This window comes from Homalodisca vitripennis, unplaced genomic scaffold, assembly GCF_021130785.1.
Source record: "Homalodisca vitripennis isolate AUS2020 unplaced genomic scaffold, UT_GWSS_2.1 ScUCBcl_1901;HRSCAF=6101, whole genome shotgun sequence".
In the NCBI taxonomy this organism is placed as follows: Eukaryota; Metazoa; Arthropoda; class Insecta; order Hemiptera; family Cicadellidae; genus Homalodisca; species Homalodisca vitripennis.
The window spans coordinates 60,998-79,382 of NW_025778044.1; the positions used below are offsets into that span (position 1 = coordinate 60,998).

General features: G+C 33.5%; 2 protein-coding genes across 2 annotated transcripts; one reads left to right on the top strand and one right to left on the bottom strand.

The window, feature by feature from the left end:
- The first annotated feature begins 1,637 nt into the window (after window positions 1-1,637).
- On the top strand, window positions 1,638-6,778 carry LOC124371745 (NADH dehydrogenase [ubiquinone] iron-sulfur protein 6, mitochondrial-like). The gene is made up of 3 exons (XM_046830085.1): window positions 1,638-1,862; window positions 5,042-5,218; window positions 6,605-6,778. The coding sequence occupies exons 1-3, from the start codon at window positions 1,734-1,736 to the stop codon at window positions 6,680-6,682; spliced, it is 384 nt and encodes a 127-aa protein (XP_046686041.1). The 5' UTR covers window positions 1,638-1,733; the 3' UTR covers window positions 6,683-6,778.
- Window positions 6,779-16,473: 9,695 nt separating this feature from the next.
- On the bottom strand, window positions 16,474-17,960 carry LOC124371746 (U6 snRNA-associated Sm-like protein LSm4). The gene is made up of 2 exons (XM_046830087.1): window positions 17,753-17,960; window positions 16,474-16,788 (listed from the first exon to the last, which is right to left on the bottom strand). Exons 1-2 carry the CDS (start codon window positions 17,910-17,912, stop codon window positions 16,697-16,699), a joined length of 252 nt encoding a protein of 83 aa, XP_046686043.1. The 5' UTR covers window positions 17,913-17,960; the 3' UTR covers window positions 16,474-16,696.
- Between the last annotated feature and the right edge of the window lie 425 nt (window positions 17,961-18,385).

An 18,385-nucleotide genomic window follows, 5' to 3' on the forward strand; every position in this document is an offset into this window, starting at 1 on the left:
ATTTCATTTTTAACTAACAGGTTAGTTAGCCTTGCTACTCGATCACGAGAAAACTCCGTGTATTTGTAAAAAAATATTTTTACAAACTGGTGTTATAATACCATTGATTTTGATATTATATACAAAAGATTTATTTTTAGTGTGTGAGTCTGGAGTTTCCTTCTAAATCAGCATTGGAACAATTTGGATTAGTTTTGTTTTTTTACTCTACGCTACGCTTTACTTCCTTAGCTTCTATTAGTGTTTGTAAGTACACGTCTTGTTCATTTTTAGTACTCAGAGAATAAAAACATTCCCAAAACCTGACTTTTTATTTCAGCATCAATAAAAGAAATACACTTTCGTGGGCATTTGCAAATAAGTTCTACAGGAATAGATTTGTCTGGTACAACGTTACCTTTGTAATTTGTGTAACAATCGCCTTTTGTTCTTGCTTTCCGTATAACATTACGTTTATACTTGTTTCATTGACAACACCACGTTTTCCTTTTAACCACAGGTTCATCATCAGAACTTTCACTTTGCATTTTTAAAGTCCCACTATTTAATAGACCTATTAATAGCCTACAAAACACAGTACGAAATAAAACTCACAAAATCTTTTAAAAACTAATAAAACAAAACATTAACTCTAACAAAAACATCAAGTTGAACAAACCACTGAAGACTGAATGCCACTGTTTGTAGAAGTAAACAATAACAGAGGGTGAGAAGAGTGACGTGTCCCAGTGCTGCCACACCATGAAAATGAAATTTACTGCAGAAACCTGTCAAGTGACCACGCTTGACGGGTTTCTGCACTAAACGCAATATTAATTTTGAAATCAAACACAGTAAGGGGCATATCGCTTGACGTGTTTCTGCACTAAAATGTGTGTTTTACAGAATGGAAATGAGAATCTGTAATAAAATGGCTTTTGTTAAAAATGTCTGTTGACGGGTTTCTGAAATAAACGGTTCAGTTGTAATCAACAACCGCCGCACGCCATGCGCACGGATCCTTCTCTTGTTGCGAGGAGACAATTGTCTATCTCGGGTCGCCTCGCCTTGTGCTGTCGACTGCTCGCCCTGCTGTAGAGGACAGTAATGGCGGGTCGTCGGGAGCGGGGTGAGGGGCAAGGTTGGATTCTCCTCCATCCCCTCTGTCCCCACCAAGGCCCCTTTGGAACAAAGCGAGAGGTGCTGTGACACTGAAACTTGAAACAGTCTCACGGCACCTAAAACGAACCGTGGATCGTTGCACAGTACCTAACCTTATAGCGCCCTAATATCACAGCACCTAAATGACGACTTTTTTTCTGTAGGTGGTATGAGATTAGGTGCTAAAAGATTAGGTGCTATGAAGCCGCACCTACTGGTTATATGACTGGTAATATAGACTGGTCTCCAGAGGGTTATTTTAATATATTTTTTTCATGGCAGTTATCACAAAGTACAATAAATTAAAATAAACTGTATTTTCCTTACTAAAAATTATTTGCACGACTTTAAATAATTTAATGTCAAAATAAAACAGATGTATTTGTTACTGGTTAGAGATAGCTATATAATTACTGCATTGACCATATAACTTACATGTCTTTGAATCCCGCACACTGAGACTATGAAAGAGCAACGTTTAACAAAACATATGATTATGTCAAAAAAAGATAAGAATAAGAGTGTACAGACGACCTTTACTTAAACTAAGTAATGTATTGATTGAGTTGTGGGCACTAAATATATTTTAGGATATGGCTCTAAATTTATTTAGTAGATCTTTAAAAATAAATAGTGCTGCTCTGAAGCCTTTGTGTGTTATAAGGAACAAATCTACGGATCAGTCTTGGATTCCAGATGACCCTGTAACTCATACTGGACAGGTAGACAACATATAACCTATTTCTTACTATTGAAATTTTTCAAGAACCCTATAATAAAATAATTATTAAAATGTTGATGCAAAAAATATGATTCAAACAATAATTAAATAAAGCATGGTTTAGGCTGTCCAATTATTGTTTAAAGCCTAGGCCTAAGCATGTTACAGTATTAAGTTTACATTTCTAGGGTAATTTAACCCTATGATACTCTAGATATTCATAATGGCTGCAGTATAATAAGCGGCCACTGCCACCATTGAATCATGTTTATCGGTTTTAACTATCAATACTATCGAATAAAAAGTGGGTACCTGGTACAATAAGCGGTCTCGGTTATTTGTATCGAAATTGGCAAACGTATTACTTAATCATAACCATCGATATAACCAATCAGTATTCATTATTGTTGATTCATTATTTTGAACAATTAACTCTACATCAATAGCTGTAAACACTTTCAAATAATACACATAATGGTATTATTAATATTATAAGTATATACATGTATATATAACAATAATAATTTTTATACATACCGGTACACTTAATTATGTATAATAATATATAATTACGTTTGTATAATTATAAACAATTCAATAATGACATAGACCATATGAATTGTGGCTCATAATTTATTTATGAGTTTTCCTGTTTGATCGATCTTGTTCTGGTTTGTTTATTATTTATGCAATTTCTTAATTATTTGAGTTTTCCTATATTCCTATATACTCATATTTTAATTTAAACCAGAAAACTAAATTGTTCTTTGAAATATCTATTATGTTATTTGGTCCGACATTTTGCTTTCAGTATTTTTAAATGGTGGGATGGTCATGAATATCGATGATTGAATATCATTCGATAATCATGATCTGATTATGGCGGTGGCCGCTTATTATACTGCAGCATTCACAATTATTAATTGCCAGATGTTTATATTTTGCACAATAAAAATATTGTTTTTTAGTCATTCAAACAAAGGAAAATCATTTGCGTAATAAGTAATGACATCGGCAAGAATAATGGCAATGAACATGCGCTTTTGTGTCAAAATGTATTTTTAAACATTGAACAATGTTTCAAATGGCTACAAGATAATGAATGATCTTGCTCCTATAATCTAAAGTGAGTAGTGAGGACTGAGGAGATGAAAACTAGAATTAAGTTAAACAATGTTTAACTTAATAAAATAATGTTTTATTTCAAGAAAAGTGAAAACAAACACAGCATTACAAAGAACACACTTTTTAACACTTTAAATTACAAAGAACACACTTTTTAACACTTCAAATTTGATTTAATGAATATAGTTACAATCATGTACTGTACTATTTATGTTTGGAACCAAACTAACTATGGTAATTGTCGGACTCTCCCTGACTCGTCGGTCACACTCCGAGTGACGGGTGTGTGTCGACAACTGGGACATGAAGTAACAGCTTGGAGAGGCAAAATACGAGTTTCATGTTATTAGCCTATTGCTATAATCCTCCTGAACAAAACAATATAAGGTTTCAATGAGTGGAAATGAAGAATAATAACAAAGTTATAGAACATTAAAAGTGGAATTACTTTTCTCGCAGAGAATAATATTTTATTGTTCTAATGGCGTCACGTGGTCTTGTTATGATCGTAAGTCAACCTGCTATTGGTTGTCTCTGACGTCAGCCATCACGCCATCTTCGACATGTAAAAAAACAAAAATGCTGAAATTAGGGGAATTTTACCCAAATAAGACGTTTTTGTTAATTTAGACATTCTAGCAATTAAAGTTCATATCAGCCTGACAGAAGTGCTTCCAGCTAACAGCGCAGGCTACAGTGTTGCCTCACACTTATTAAAATAAAAGAAAAAAAAATCCCTCATAAGAGAAACAATCTCTCGAGGTAGTGTTTATCAGTAAAAAATCAAATTCTAAATGGTATGATCACGAATGCCTCCAACTATGACTGCTTTATAGGAAATAACTTGAAAGAACACAAATAGTGTAAATTCACCCAACCATAACTACGAACTATCTTGCAAGAAAAGTAGTTCCTTAAATGTTCTTTAATTCATTATGTAATTTTCATACCATAAAATGCTTTGTCTAGAAAGACAGTAACAATAGGTTAACAACGCAAATCTCTTTTCCGTTGTGGATAAAAATAATGCATACAAGTAAAATCAAACCGATAAATAGCGTAAAAAACAAACATAAGTTAAATAAATAAGCAAAACTAACATAACTATCACTTTGTATGTAATTCTGTCAAATCATGCCAATGGGTTATAAAACTGTTCATCAATTTACTAATTACAATCTTTTTAGTGATCTCTGAGGTACTGTATGTTGTACATTAATAATTTAAAAAAATCTTTAGTGATAAGTAAATAAAAGCAACAGATAATTTTCTTTTAATTTGTTGTTTTTCATGTCTTCTTCTATTTATTAACATTATTATAATAATAGTTGATCTGATATTTTAATTTGTAATTGTAATACCAGTTCTTTTATCATCCAAGAATTAATCTGCAAAACGTTTAATATATCCAGAAAAATATTATTAAGACAGCTATATTTAACAACCATGAAAAGCATAAATTAATTTATAGAATCCATATGAAGAACACGTTATAATCAATGTCTTGGATGGTATGTACTCATGTGTAAAAATCACTGAGTACCAAGTTGTTTCTATTTGTTGGATTAGGTAGAGATTTTATTAAAAAAATAGCTTTCTGCCTCATCGTGTATCAGACTGTTTTGTAATTAATACTGTCAGAATGGATAATAGGATATCAGACATTTGGCATTATTGTTTCTGAGGAAGAGATTTCAATCTTCAACATGCAATGTTCTATTTTTCCAACATATAACGATGGCAAATGTCTGAAATATTATTATTCTTTAAAATTATGCATCGTCAATAACAAACTAATGTTAAAATTTTAAAAACAAAGAACTTTCAGAATCCTATTCTGTACAATCATAAATAAATTGGTGCCACCTATCTTTCCACCTGGTTATAAGAATATTATTGGTGGGTTTATTATTTATTGTGTTCATCTTCGAAGCATTTTTTTTTATAACAGGTTTGTTTCTTGATATGGTGGGACTTTTAAGTCCCTCTTCAAGCTGTTCAGGAAATTTATTTTTATCTTTAAGTTAACTGACTAGGTGGGACTTCTTGTTTCAGAAATATGAGAAAGATGACTACCGTCTAGCCAGATATGTGGAGAGAAAGAAGCACGTGAATACAAACTTTGCCATTGACCTGATTGCTGCAGTGCCACCCAAACCAGAAAAGGCACGAATTGTCTGGTGCGATGGAGGTGGCGGTCCTCTGGGACATCCCAAAGTTTACATCAATCTGGTGAGTTGGTCAATGCTGTAGAGTAGGTAATATAACAGTAGGTTTGCCTATAAAATTACAGACAAAGTAAATTTGAAGTGATAGTCTGGGTAAAAAATTTAGAATAATGAAGCATCAACAATAATTGGCTGAGCTCTAGTGAATCTTATTACTCGAGGCTGGGACAAAATTTCATTTTTGTCTTTTGTACCTTGAAAATGAAATGACCTATAGACTTGGAAATTTTGCATGAAACATTGCAATCTCCGAGAAATTAACTATAATTGAAGATGATACCATCGAACAGACAACTGTAAAAGGGCAAGGTCAGATAACATCTAACTTCCAAGGTGTAAGGGTTAAAATTACGAAATAATAAATAATTAATGGATTAAAAATCTTAAAAACTTTACATATTATTTATTGCTACAAATTATACAGCTAAATAACAACTATATCTTTGTCAGTCAATGAGAGTCAAAATCATTTGTCGTTTTCCACTAAGTAGTCAGCCTTTTAAGCTGCATTTACTTTGGCAAGAAATTGCACAAGTTTTGTGTCCGAAAGTGAAAAATTGCTAATCTAAATGGGTGCAAGAGTTCTCTTGTGCGCTTCCGCAACCAATGTCGGACAGTTGCAGAAGAGAATTGGGGAGCAGTGTCAGACAGTAAAACTGTCTGGTGTAAACAGATCTGTACAGTGAGTGGTGTTGTGACTCCACATTGCCGAGACTATCATGTGTGAACAGAGTTTGTATTGACTGTTGCAAGTAGTTGTGCAAGTTTGTACACAACTTTTTGCCACTGTAAACACAGTCTAACTTTATTGGTTAGTTTAACTTTAGTCTACTATATGTGTTTAATAGCTAATTTTAAATACGTCACGCTAAAGAAATATGAGCTGTAAAAAGTTTTATCATGTAATTTTAACTTCGGATGGTAAATTTTGTTTAAGGGAATTTTTATATAAATTCTACAAAAACCAAGGTTACATGTTTATACAATCTGAACAGGCTCTTGATTCCTGAACTATTAATTTTGTCCCTATGCTTGACTCTACACATCCTCTTGTAGAATAATGTATCTCTTTTATTGATTATTTCAATACACAATATGAGTAGCTTCATAAAGTGTCCATTCACATGTATTTTTTTTGTAAACCAATTTACTTAAACGAAAGAATGGATGCCACAACCATTCTTTGTTTTTCAAATGTCTTTTGATTAGAAAAACATGTTCGATTATTGAATTAGATATATGAGATAAGGGATAATACAATGGGGTTATTATAACATATTCAGTAGGAACTACAAAGTGGCTTTTCTTTGTATACAGATTTTGGAAAAATTTTAATTTAACTATCTACAAAGCTTTAAAGTTAATTAATTCATCTCTCATCTGTTCACAGGATAAACCCGGAGATCACACATGCGGGTACTGCGGTCTGCGATTCTTCAAAGAAGATGGCCATGGCCATGGCCACTAAACAAAACATTAAAACAATTGTAGTGTGAATTACTGCTGTAAGAAAAGTTAACTTTTTGTAAATATTGAGTTAATAAAAGTTAAATTGTTTATTTAATCACTGTAGTAAAATGTGTTCCCAAGAAAATGCTATAGTTGATGAATAGTTAACTACCAACCTAAACAGTCTAGGTTTATATAGGTACTTTCTATTTCCAATTAAAACTGATCCAACAACGTCCTTTACAGTCACTACATGATGTTGGTAGTAGTAAACTAGCTTTCAAAACCTTAGATTCCAAGTTTACTTAAATATGAATCAAGTTTTAAAGACATTTTCATGAAATAAAATACTCCACAAGCATGCTAGGGAAAAACATATCTAAAAAAGTAATCAAACGTTAATTAATTAATATTTCCAGATTTGTTGAACATTTGTGATATAAGCAACCAAATAAATACTATTAATAAAGGTTCACAAGAAACACAAAGAAAGAATGTTTTCTTCAGATAATGTGTGAGCAACACATTTAGCAGCACTAGTTCATTGTTCAGTGCGAGCAACACACATAGCAGCATTAGTTCAGTAGTTGCCTTGGTAGAATGCCTTCCAATAGATCTTTGTCCTAAACTGACCTCTTTGTAACAAAAATGAACCCTTATTAATATAATATACATGAATCAACGCAATCAGTTCATTTGTGTTAACAACTGATAATATATGGAGGGGCAGATTTTCTTGGACACTTGATATTCAAATTTCCTGTCGGTACCAACACCAAAACAATTTTCAAAATTCCATCTTTCATAGAATTTTGTACTCTAATTTGCTTTTTAGAAATGTTTGATAAAAACAGTGGTACCTACTTGAGTTCTCTTCAATACAGCCATAGTTATACTCACAATATGTTTAGTTTCACCAATGGCACTGCAGTTCAGAAGTAGCTCTGCTGTAGGTTTGGTTGTTCAAGCTGGGAGCATGTTCCTCCATGTAAATTGAACTATCTACTTAACACCTTAGCTGCTGCGTCAGGCTAACTTACACGACACCCATGGTCGTTAAGACATAGCTCGTTGGGTGAAGTTACCCAACAGCGTCACTATGCAGCTGGTAGCCATTTTCCTTAGTTTCCACTAGGGCTACACTCTGACATTACTAGTTTATTTAACTAGAACATTTCATAGAACGTTGTTTTATGTGGTATAAAGTGTTTTTCCAGCTGAGTAATTGAGATTGAAAGATTGGACAATATGGACACAATTTGTCAGGCCACTTTACCTGAGAGATTTTATATATTAACATATAAACTGGGTTATGTTATTTAGTAATACAAAAAGTAACGCTGTCTTATCATCTCACTCAATTTATTGTACTTTTTATTTCACTTAATTTTATAAAATTAACAAATATACTTGTGAACGTCTATAAAACAGTTTTTCAGGACATTCATTACAAAATGTGGCTACCTGTGTCATATTCCTTGCAACGCTACGTCCTTTTTCTTCAGACACTCTTTTGCAGCACATTTCGCACACTCCTTGCTCTGTGTTTTCTAGCTCCTTTCCCAACAAAAGGAGATGATGTCAGATAGTGGTGACCAATTGCTGTTACTCTTGGAATAAGCGCTTCTTTTTGCACGCCCATCAATAAACAGGCCAATTCTTCTTTGAACTGAGTAATTGAGACCAAGTATTTCTTTTTCTGGGGATTAGGATTTGTCTTAGAGTTCAGGATACTAATGTAGGCCAACCAACTGTTAACTACTGAAGTCCCAAGCAGAAGTTCCTCTCGTACATTGTGGAACCATCACATTGTCTTTCGCACTGCAGTTCTGTAAGGATGACATATGATCTGAAAGATCAATCCCAACTTGTGCTTAATTGTAATCATCGACAACTAAGGGTTTCAAGATTTGTGGTCCACCGGCTTTTGTAGGTTTAAGCACAACATATTCAGGCCTATGGAATGTGGAGAGCAGGTGTACTTCTCTCTTATCTTTCCACTTAGTAACAACTATGCCTTCATTGATTTTTGAGCACACCATTTCATTCTTACAAACTTTTTGTTTTAAGAGGTTTTTGGTAAACCTATGCGGTTCTTTCTCAAAGTATCAGTGACGTGTTTGATTTGACATCAAATTGGCAAGTTCGACAGAGTTGTAATAGTTGTCAACATATAGATTATGACCTTTACTCAAACTGTCATAAGCTCCGTTAACACTTTGGTAGCAACAGAACTGTCTTTGGTGTTTTGAACAGTACCTTTCCCGATGTATATTTTTACGGAATGTGTGTACCCAGATTTATAACACAATTAATTTGAATATTTTGAACCTAGAATTCACCTGTCTTTTTCTAGGTTCTTGCTATCATTAAAATGCCACAAATGAAAAAGTAACTGGAATCTGTTTTTGCTCATTACTTTTTGGGCGACAGAGGAACTTTTGGGCAACAGAGGAACTGTACTAAGTTTTTTGACCAGTAATCACTGATACATGGAAGTGATACCATATATACAAGCAAACCAATGAAATCAGAAACTCTTTATTACAATATCTTTGAGAAATGTATAGCGTCAATGAATTTGTTTATTTCCTCTGGATTAGTATTTTTCCAGTCTTTTGGCCTACTCTTATGGCTGAGTCACAACTTAGAAATTAAACCATTTGCATTGCGATTGGTTTCCACAACCATCATTTCAATGACTTCATCAGTCAAGCAATGCTCAAAAAAGTTAATAAAATTTGCATCATCAGGTGAATTGCCATAATGCCATAAACAATGCCATAATGCTTGCAAAGAAAAATTATTTCAAAAAAAAATTTAGATCTGAAAAATCCCAAAGCTTTCTGGAAGGCGATGCGAAGAGAAGGAGCGATGAATACTGGTCAAGATAATACGAATACCTGCAAAATAACTCCAGATGTATTGAACACTTACTTTGCTCAAATGGGTGCAGGAAACACCTCAAGTACAGATATGCTTAATTTTTATAAAAATAACTCACACAGTGAAACCAGGAGTGATTTTAAATTTAGGCAAGTGAGTGAGTATGAAATAAGACAAGTAATAAACAGCATTTCTTCATCAGCTTTCGGAGTAGATGGTATATCCATCCATATGGTGAAAGGCTTAAGTCCATATTGTTCTGGAGTAATTACTCACCTTATCAATAAATCACTGATGGATGGTTGTTATCCGACGGCATGGAAGAAAAGCGTCGTGGTTCCGCTCCCCAAGGTACCAAATGCTTCTACTGCCTCTCAGTTTAGACCTATTTCTTTACTCCCAACTATATCAAAGGTGATGGAAAAGGTCGTGACAGAACAAATTATTTCATATATTGAAAATGAGAAAATCGTGTCCGAAACACAGTCAGGATTCAGGAGAGGCTTCAGCACTTGCTCTGCACTTTTAAATATGGTCGATGAAGTCTGCAGGGCCAGAAATAACAAAATGTGCAGTGTCGTAGCTGCCCTGGACTACAGACAAGCCTTTGATTCGGTAAATCATGATGTCTTACTAGCAAAGTTGAAGTTTTACGGGTTCGATGATTTGTCTCTGAGGTGGTTTTCATCGTATTTGAGAGGCAGGTCTCAAGTGACAAAGGTTGATGGTCGGTTTTCAGAATGGTTACCTAAAGCTGTAGGAGTTCCCCAGGGGAGTTGTTTGGGGCCAATTCTGTTTATTTTGTATGTTGCAGGTTTGGACAGCCAGTTAAATTTCTGTTCATTGCATGCCTATGCAGATGATTGTCAACTCTTGCTATCTTACCATCCCTCAGAGGCAAACGAGGCTTGTATTCAGCTGAGAAATGATTTGTTAGCAGTTAGTAAATGGTCAGAAGATCACGGTCTCAGGCTGAATCCTGAAAAGTGCTCGGTCATGCACTTTGGTAAACATACCCTAAATGCTGATATGGGAAATATTTCGCTCAATAGTGTTGATTTATTAAGGTGTGATAGGCTGAAGATTCTTGGAGTCAGCATAGACTCGGAGCTTACTTTCAATAGCCAGATTGAGTTGATATGTAGCCATCGTAGAGTTATGTGCAAACTTAGGATGCTTTACAGGCTGAAGAATATTCTTCCCGAGGCTGCAAAGTTGCAACTTGTGCAGGCCCTTATTTTCCCTATAATTGAATATTCACTTCCCGTGTTTGGTTACAGCTTGAGTCAGGAACAACTTACAATTCTTCATAGGCTCCAAAACTGTGCAGTAAGGTTTGTTTACAATATTCGTAAATTTGACAATATTACAAGTTACCGCCGGAAAGCAAGTGTGTTAATTATTAAGGAGATTTGTAGGAGACAAACTGTCACCATAGTCCACAAGGTTCTTGACACTGGTAGACCTGCGTACCTGAACAAAAGATTGATGTTGCGGTCGGCGGTCAGGGAACGTCATACTCGGCAGGACGCCATGCTGCAACTGCCGAGGGTTCACCTGGAGAGGGGCAAGAGGGGATTCTCGTACTTTGGACCCAAGGAATACAATGCCCTACCACCTGCTGTTAAAACCATACCCTTAAGTAGTTTTAAAAGGAAGTTAAAAGAAATTAACTTAAGTTATTAGGTAGCCACTTATGTATACTTTATTTTATGCTGTTTCAGCTTATTATGTAATTGACCTGAGTTAATTTGAAAAGCAGTTTGTAAATACTGAAAATAGCTTGAAAATAAAGTCATTATTTATTTATTTTTAATTGAAATTGAATTTTGGTGTCTGATTGAAGTGAAATATGTCCCAGTCCACATCAGTACCCAGGGCATTTGTAGCATTACTACTACCAGATGTGTGGTTTGTAGTGATATTAGTATCACTACAGTTCAGATCACTGTCTGATTCTTCGATGACATTGTTAACATCAGTGTAGTCTTCAGAGTCCGTACCAGGAATAAAGTCTGGATCACTGTCACTCTTGTCAGGTATATCACTATCATTAACTCGACACTACCATCGTCATTTATATCCACATATAAATCACCTGGTGATGAAGGATTATCAATTTCAGATCAACGCAGTTGATCACTCATTTTACTAAATAACTGAGCAGTATGTACAGTCAACGTAACATCACTTAGCAGAAAGAATCACAATGTGATGTACCCATAAAATGGCAGAAAAACAGTTTGGAGAATGGCAAACAACTTTCTTGTTGTGGAATAGTCACATAACATGACAGATGATGTGTCTGTAGCAGCCAATGAGCAAAAAATGTATGAGATATTCATGCTGCCAACAAAGAAAAGTAAATTTCCTTACTATAAGGCATTGTGTATAGTGGCCAGACAGATACGTATTTTACTAAAATTATTATATGTAAATAGTAGTGTCGGGCTAAAGTACACGATGCTTTATAAACATGATATTGGTAAATAAATCATCAAATCGCAGTTATCAGTCTTCAATAAAGAGGAAAAACCCCCAAAGTTGCAAGAATAAAATAAATTTGGCACTATACCACTAAAACGTAATTTATGGAGTTGGCAGTTAACGTGTTAATGATGCTTAATATATGGTAATAATATGATTTTATTCATAACTTCAGAGCGAGCTCCTCTTTCCCTGTGATTGAACAGTAGTTTTGTTCTAGATGGTTTCGAAAAGTCCTACTGTATTAAACTTGCCACAAAGTGACGTGAGCCCTTCTAACTGTTCTGCACTTCTAAAGAACTTTGAAAACAGTGTTACTTATGAACATTCTTAAGTAGCCTTCTCTCTGTCTTTTTGAGATTATGTTTTATTTGTAACAACTTTTAGTGCAATAAACTGTTCATTGTATATTTTTTTCCCAAAATCTCATATTAATTCTGAATGTATTTACTGTGTTTTCAAGCAAACACTAGGATTTAGACTCTTTGTGAAAAATTATAAGGAATCAACTCTGTATTAAGAGATGTTGTATTTTTTACAGCTCAATTTGTCAGCTTTGTACTCTCTACTGTGCATTAGTACTTATATTTTGACTTGTATTAAAAATTGTCATCAGATCCTTGTATAACTGGTGAAATATGTTCCACATGCTAGACGTCTTCACCAATCACATAAGTATCATTTGCAAAATGCAAAAGCTTACTTTGAATTTTTAATTTAGATAACTCATTAATGTTAAATGAGATCCATGTAGGAATAACAAAGGACCAAGTTTACTGCCTAGTACAACTCCATATTCAACTTCTAATTAATTATTTATTTATTATTTATACCATCAATTACATCCATTTGTCCAAGTACCTCACAACCAATTGTTGTTTAAACAATGTTAAGCTTAAAAAAAGCAGTTTCTGCTTATTTACGTTAGTTGACTTTTGATGAATTGTTGTAATATCTAAGGAATAATATCAACAATGAAATCTGCCTAAAATTATTCAATAATATTTTTGAACTTGTCTTGAAGATAGGTATGGCAATTTAAAAGACACTGAGGAATTTTCCTGTCAATATCAAGACTTATTATGTGATGAATGGGATCTGTAATAAGCACAACACAGACTTTACCAACCTGCTATAGAGTTTTAATTTCTATATTACTCAGTGATTAATCCAAAAAAGGGGTAATTCCCTGTTGGATTCTTTTTTAACTAATATGGATAGTTGGAACTACGAGGTTACAGTTAGTTTGGATCACATTGCAACCTACAAGCACATCTTTTTTTAAACAGGTTACTGAACAGTCTATGAGTGCAACTGTAATTTTCAAAAAGGTATATGTCAGGTCAATTAATAAGGATAAGTCCCAGAGTTTTAATGGCCATTTACAACACTGCATGTTGCACACTGGTTTAATATTGTATGCCAACTGCCTTCCGGTGCAGCTTATACATTTTTCTTTCATTGTTTTAAGCAAGCCTTCGGTAATCATTTTCCAAGAAAGCTACAAACTGTTGGAAGTGGACCTAATAAAACACTACCTGTCAGTTCTAGGATTATGGTGAAAGACATGAAAGGTTTACACATGAGTTTGGTTAACATGAGATCCGTCATCTTGTTTTTATCGGACCCATAATCATTATTCTGCTTCGCAATATGCATAGAGGATTATAACTCTAAAATTAAAGAAGCCAAACAGTTAGCCTAATGCTGGTTTTGTGGTTTGTTCAAGTAATTCCTGTAATTTAATAATTGCCTGGGATTTTAATAAATCACAAAAGAACTAAAGCAGACACACCAAGTAATGACTTTCCTGTGCAAAGGATTTTAATGACTATTTTATTAGTTCTGTCGATAACATTGACCCTGGTATACCTGATAGTAATGTCTCCACAGAAGTATATTTTAGGCTAGCTCCCACAACAAACTTCTTTTGAGTGGTGCTTTGTAAATAGTTCTGATACTATAAATATAGTAAGTAAGTTTAAGCCATCAGCAAGAAAGAACATTTTTGATATGTCCATCAATATGGACATATCAAAAATGTTAAAAATTAAAAGTTGTGATCGGTACTATAGCTCCCCTTTTGGTTCATCTCTAATCAACTCTTATCTGACCTCAACACAGCAAGACATCTACAGGTAGGGTAGGCCTACCAGTTTATTGAGTTTCCCCAAACTTTGCTTTTTTTTTTTTTTAGTTTATGCCTTTTTTCTCAGGCAGTTATTGAGATATCAACTTGAAACTTTTATGGTGTTTGTATGACCATATTACCACAAGGTTTTCATAAAATGTTACATTATACCTTTTAAAAAAAAAAAAAAATTTTTTAACCCTAAAATTTGTTGTAGAAAGGTGTTTTTTTTATAAAAAAAGTTAAAAAATACTTAGGTATGTAATATTGAAAAAAACTTCTGTAGCATACTAAAATAAGACATAACCTACAAGGAGGTTGTCAATGTGCTCTGTAACTTTTCAATTGTGTCTCACAAAATTTTAATCATGAAACTTCAGGCCTATGGTCTTGAAGACGGTGTTCTCACGTTGATTGAATCCTACTTAGAGAATAGGAGTCAAATTGTAAGTTGGGGAGGTATTACTTCTAGTCCTTCTAATGTAAGACATGGCGTCCCCCATCGCTCTGTCCTGGGCCCATTCTTATTTCTGGTGGCAATAAATGATTTGTTTTATTGTGTTGATGATAAACTAGTACTCTTTGCTGATGCTACATTGTTCTCAACTAAAAGGGATCCTGCTAAAAACTAAAGGGGGGCTGAGGCCTCTGTTAGAACTTTATTTTTAAGAGCCTCTGACTGGTTCGCTAGTAACAAACTCTCTTGTAACCCGTTTTAAAACCAGTCAAAATCATTCAGTCTTTGTCTGGATAGTATCAATGTGCCAACTAATGTTATTACGCCTACTGCCAGGTTGTTAGATTTTACTTTTGATCCTGAGCTGAACTGGAGTGCTCATGTTCAAGTGGTTTTGATAAGTCTATTAGCTTTGTAAGACAGGCTTTTTTGCGTTTCTTCCAATCACATGCAGCATATGGTCAGGGTCATTCATCCCTTATACATAAGATATTATTGTTGCAAAAGAAGACTGCTGACTGTGCATCTGAGGTTCTGCTTTTGACACACAAGGTTAAGTTTAAAACTGCATTATAAATACAAACTCGTCTCAAGTCAATAAACCACCTCAGATCCTAGATTTAAGTGTCAATGGTAATAAACTATAAAAAATATGATCATCTGTTAATATTAATAATTGTGTTTATAACATTTTATTACAATTAAATCTAAGTTTCTTTACATGTAAAATCTATGAATTTTAATACAAGTTCCTATCAAAATTATACAGCAGTTTTTAACTTTAGCCCATTTTACAAGCGGAGCCCCAGATGTGAGACCAGCAGCTAACTAGCATGACGTCTTTAAGTCCTGGCCGGGAAGCGATCCTTACTCGATGCTGCCTGGCTATCTTGTTGACACTGGTTACCTCATCGATTTCATTCTCATATTTTAACTTTACTTACTTGATCAAAGAACCAAGAATGTTTCTATATATTAAATCTATATTTTATACTTGCATTAACTCTTTGACTGGTGGGGTTTTCACAGTAGTCATGCCCCAAAATGAGTTTATTTGTTATATTTTCTTTTTCAAAGTTTGCAATTATAATTTACAAAGAAGAGTCGAGTGGAACTTCAATAATGTTATAATTTATATTATATTTTAGCACATTTAAATATTTTTTATTCCTGAAACTACTATTTACATATTATTCAAAGCATCTACAGTATTAAGTTTTTTTTTTAAATAGTTGATAATGTTTTTCCAGAGGCAAATATAAACAACTAGATATCTTAGTGCTACGGTCTTAAATCCCACTTAGAACAAAGATAAATGTGTATTGAAAAATACACAGCAGTCTTTTTTCAATTATTCCATGTAAGCCATACACTATTTTGTACTATGACAAAATTCAAAGTTCACAAGGACTGCATTTAAAAAAATTCATTAAATTCTTTATATAGTACTATTTATAGCACATAGATGCTTGAGAGTTCTTCTGAAATTTAATGAAGTATAAAAAGCCTTAGTATTAATTATTAAGCATGACAGCAAACAAAGATGCAGCGGCAGTGTTCCCATTCACAATCACTCTAAAAAATCATATAAGCTTAGTAAAGGAACATCTCATATATATGTAATGGAATTGCAGATCTTATAACCAGCATGTGACTCAGCATTTGATCCCAACCAAACAACACATGACCAGCACTGTGTCTACCCCAATAGGTTAAATTTTGTTACAAAAATATAGTATTGTCATTTTGTTACAAAGATAATTATAATGTCATTTATTAGGAATATACATCAATAATGAATTCTATTATGGATTTTTTTAAATGGAAGGAACATGGGACTAGATTTAAAGCAGTTTTTACCAAAGAATAGTATATTGAGTTTTATTATTACGATAATACTAAACAAGAAAACATAAACATTATCACTTTCATATGAAACAATTAATTTAATTTAATTTTCAAAAAATAAATGGAATACAACAAAACATTGTTAATCCTAATCTTAAATTATTTTGTATTTCTTAACTTAAATTACTATGTACATGATTGTTTAAATATTATGTACTGTTGACTTATTTCCCCTTATTCTTGTTGGGAGGGTTCCTACCAGTTCCTCCCCTTCCTAAAGGACCTCCTGGCCGACCACCTCTCCCACCGAAAGACCCTGTAATCAGTTAAAGAGTATTATAGTTTCTATTCTAAACACAAAAAAAACACATTTTTTATTTAATAGCATCTCAAATATTAAACGACTGAGTGAATGCATACAAGTAAATGTCATTGTCATATTTATGGTGTCAGTTTGAAACATACATTTTATATAGTACCTTTTCTTAATACATTTAGAAATGCTGTTCTTACAGCTTGACTTTTAATTTCAACAAGGATATAAATAAAGGATTGAAATTAAACAATTGAAATTCAACCATTTTGTATATTTTTTTGCTATGTTTTAATTTTTTTTTAAAATAATTTATAGTAATTAGTTAAAATAAAACAATTACATAATGTACAGATTGTTTGCTATTTAATAATTGTCAAAACTACACCAATTACAATGGAGTGTTCAAAACCTGAATTGTCAATAATCTGGACTGATCAGACACAAAATGTCATTAATTAGATATATGAACATGTTCAATACATTATTTAAATTTCATGATCATTATTTGGATGCGTTATGAGTAACAAATTATTTGTGTAAAAACATTAAATGTTTGCAATACAAATAACCTGTTACCTATTGTATTACAAAACGTCTGCATGGCATATCTCAGCAACCGACAGTCGTGGGGAGCACGCGGCGTTAGTTTGGGGGAATTGATACAAAATTATTTGCCAATATAGGAAGTCAATACTCGATAGGAGAATTGGTTGCCCTAAAATGAAGGAAAAACTGTCCGTCCGCTTGTGCAATGACTCTTGATAAAAAGATCCTTGAGACTTGGTACAAAGGTTTCTTGTGGTCCATGAAAAAATGTTTTCGATTTTGGGATCAAAAGGTCAGTCTGCCGCAGCTTATTTGTTACATTCTCTCAGAATCTTCGATACTCTATTGAATTCGTTTATTAAATAATAAGAAATGAAGTCAAAGTACTGTGTTGTAAAAATAAAAAGAGTATTTTTACCTCTGCCACCACCTCGGCCTCCTCTTTGACCCCCTCCCCTCCCCTTCATTTCTCCTCTTCCTCTAGATTTGAGTACAATGTCTTCCTTCACCATGTCAATCACCTCATCAGGGATCCGCAGGTACTTGATTGTGCTCCCTCTGATGTAACACTCTGGCATCTTCCAGAACTTGTCACCGTCCTAGGAACATAAATATTAACCTATTGAATAGACATTTTCAAGTGAATTGATAATTTGTCTACATAAACAGTTTTTAAACCCTGCAAGTCACTTACACATGTATTATGTCACACAGTAAAATCTGTTCAATCTTTAGTCAATATTTGCATTCTTTGTAAAGTAAAATGTAGGAAAGATTCTTCTATGTACTTATTAAAACTTAAAGTACTACATCAGAAAGATTATGAGAAATGCAAGTCAGCTGAATCAGTAGGTGTGAGGCATATCATCTGACTATCTATCAGATTTGTATTTTGTTTAAAAGGATTTGGTGCAACATTTATCTTATTCAAAATAAAATTTGAAAATATTTGTCGTCATACAACATTGCTAAGTTCTACTTTTCTTTAAAAGAATGTAGCACTCTCCAGTGTTATTGTTTTTCAGTACTCTACACAGCTTAGTATTTCATT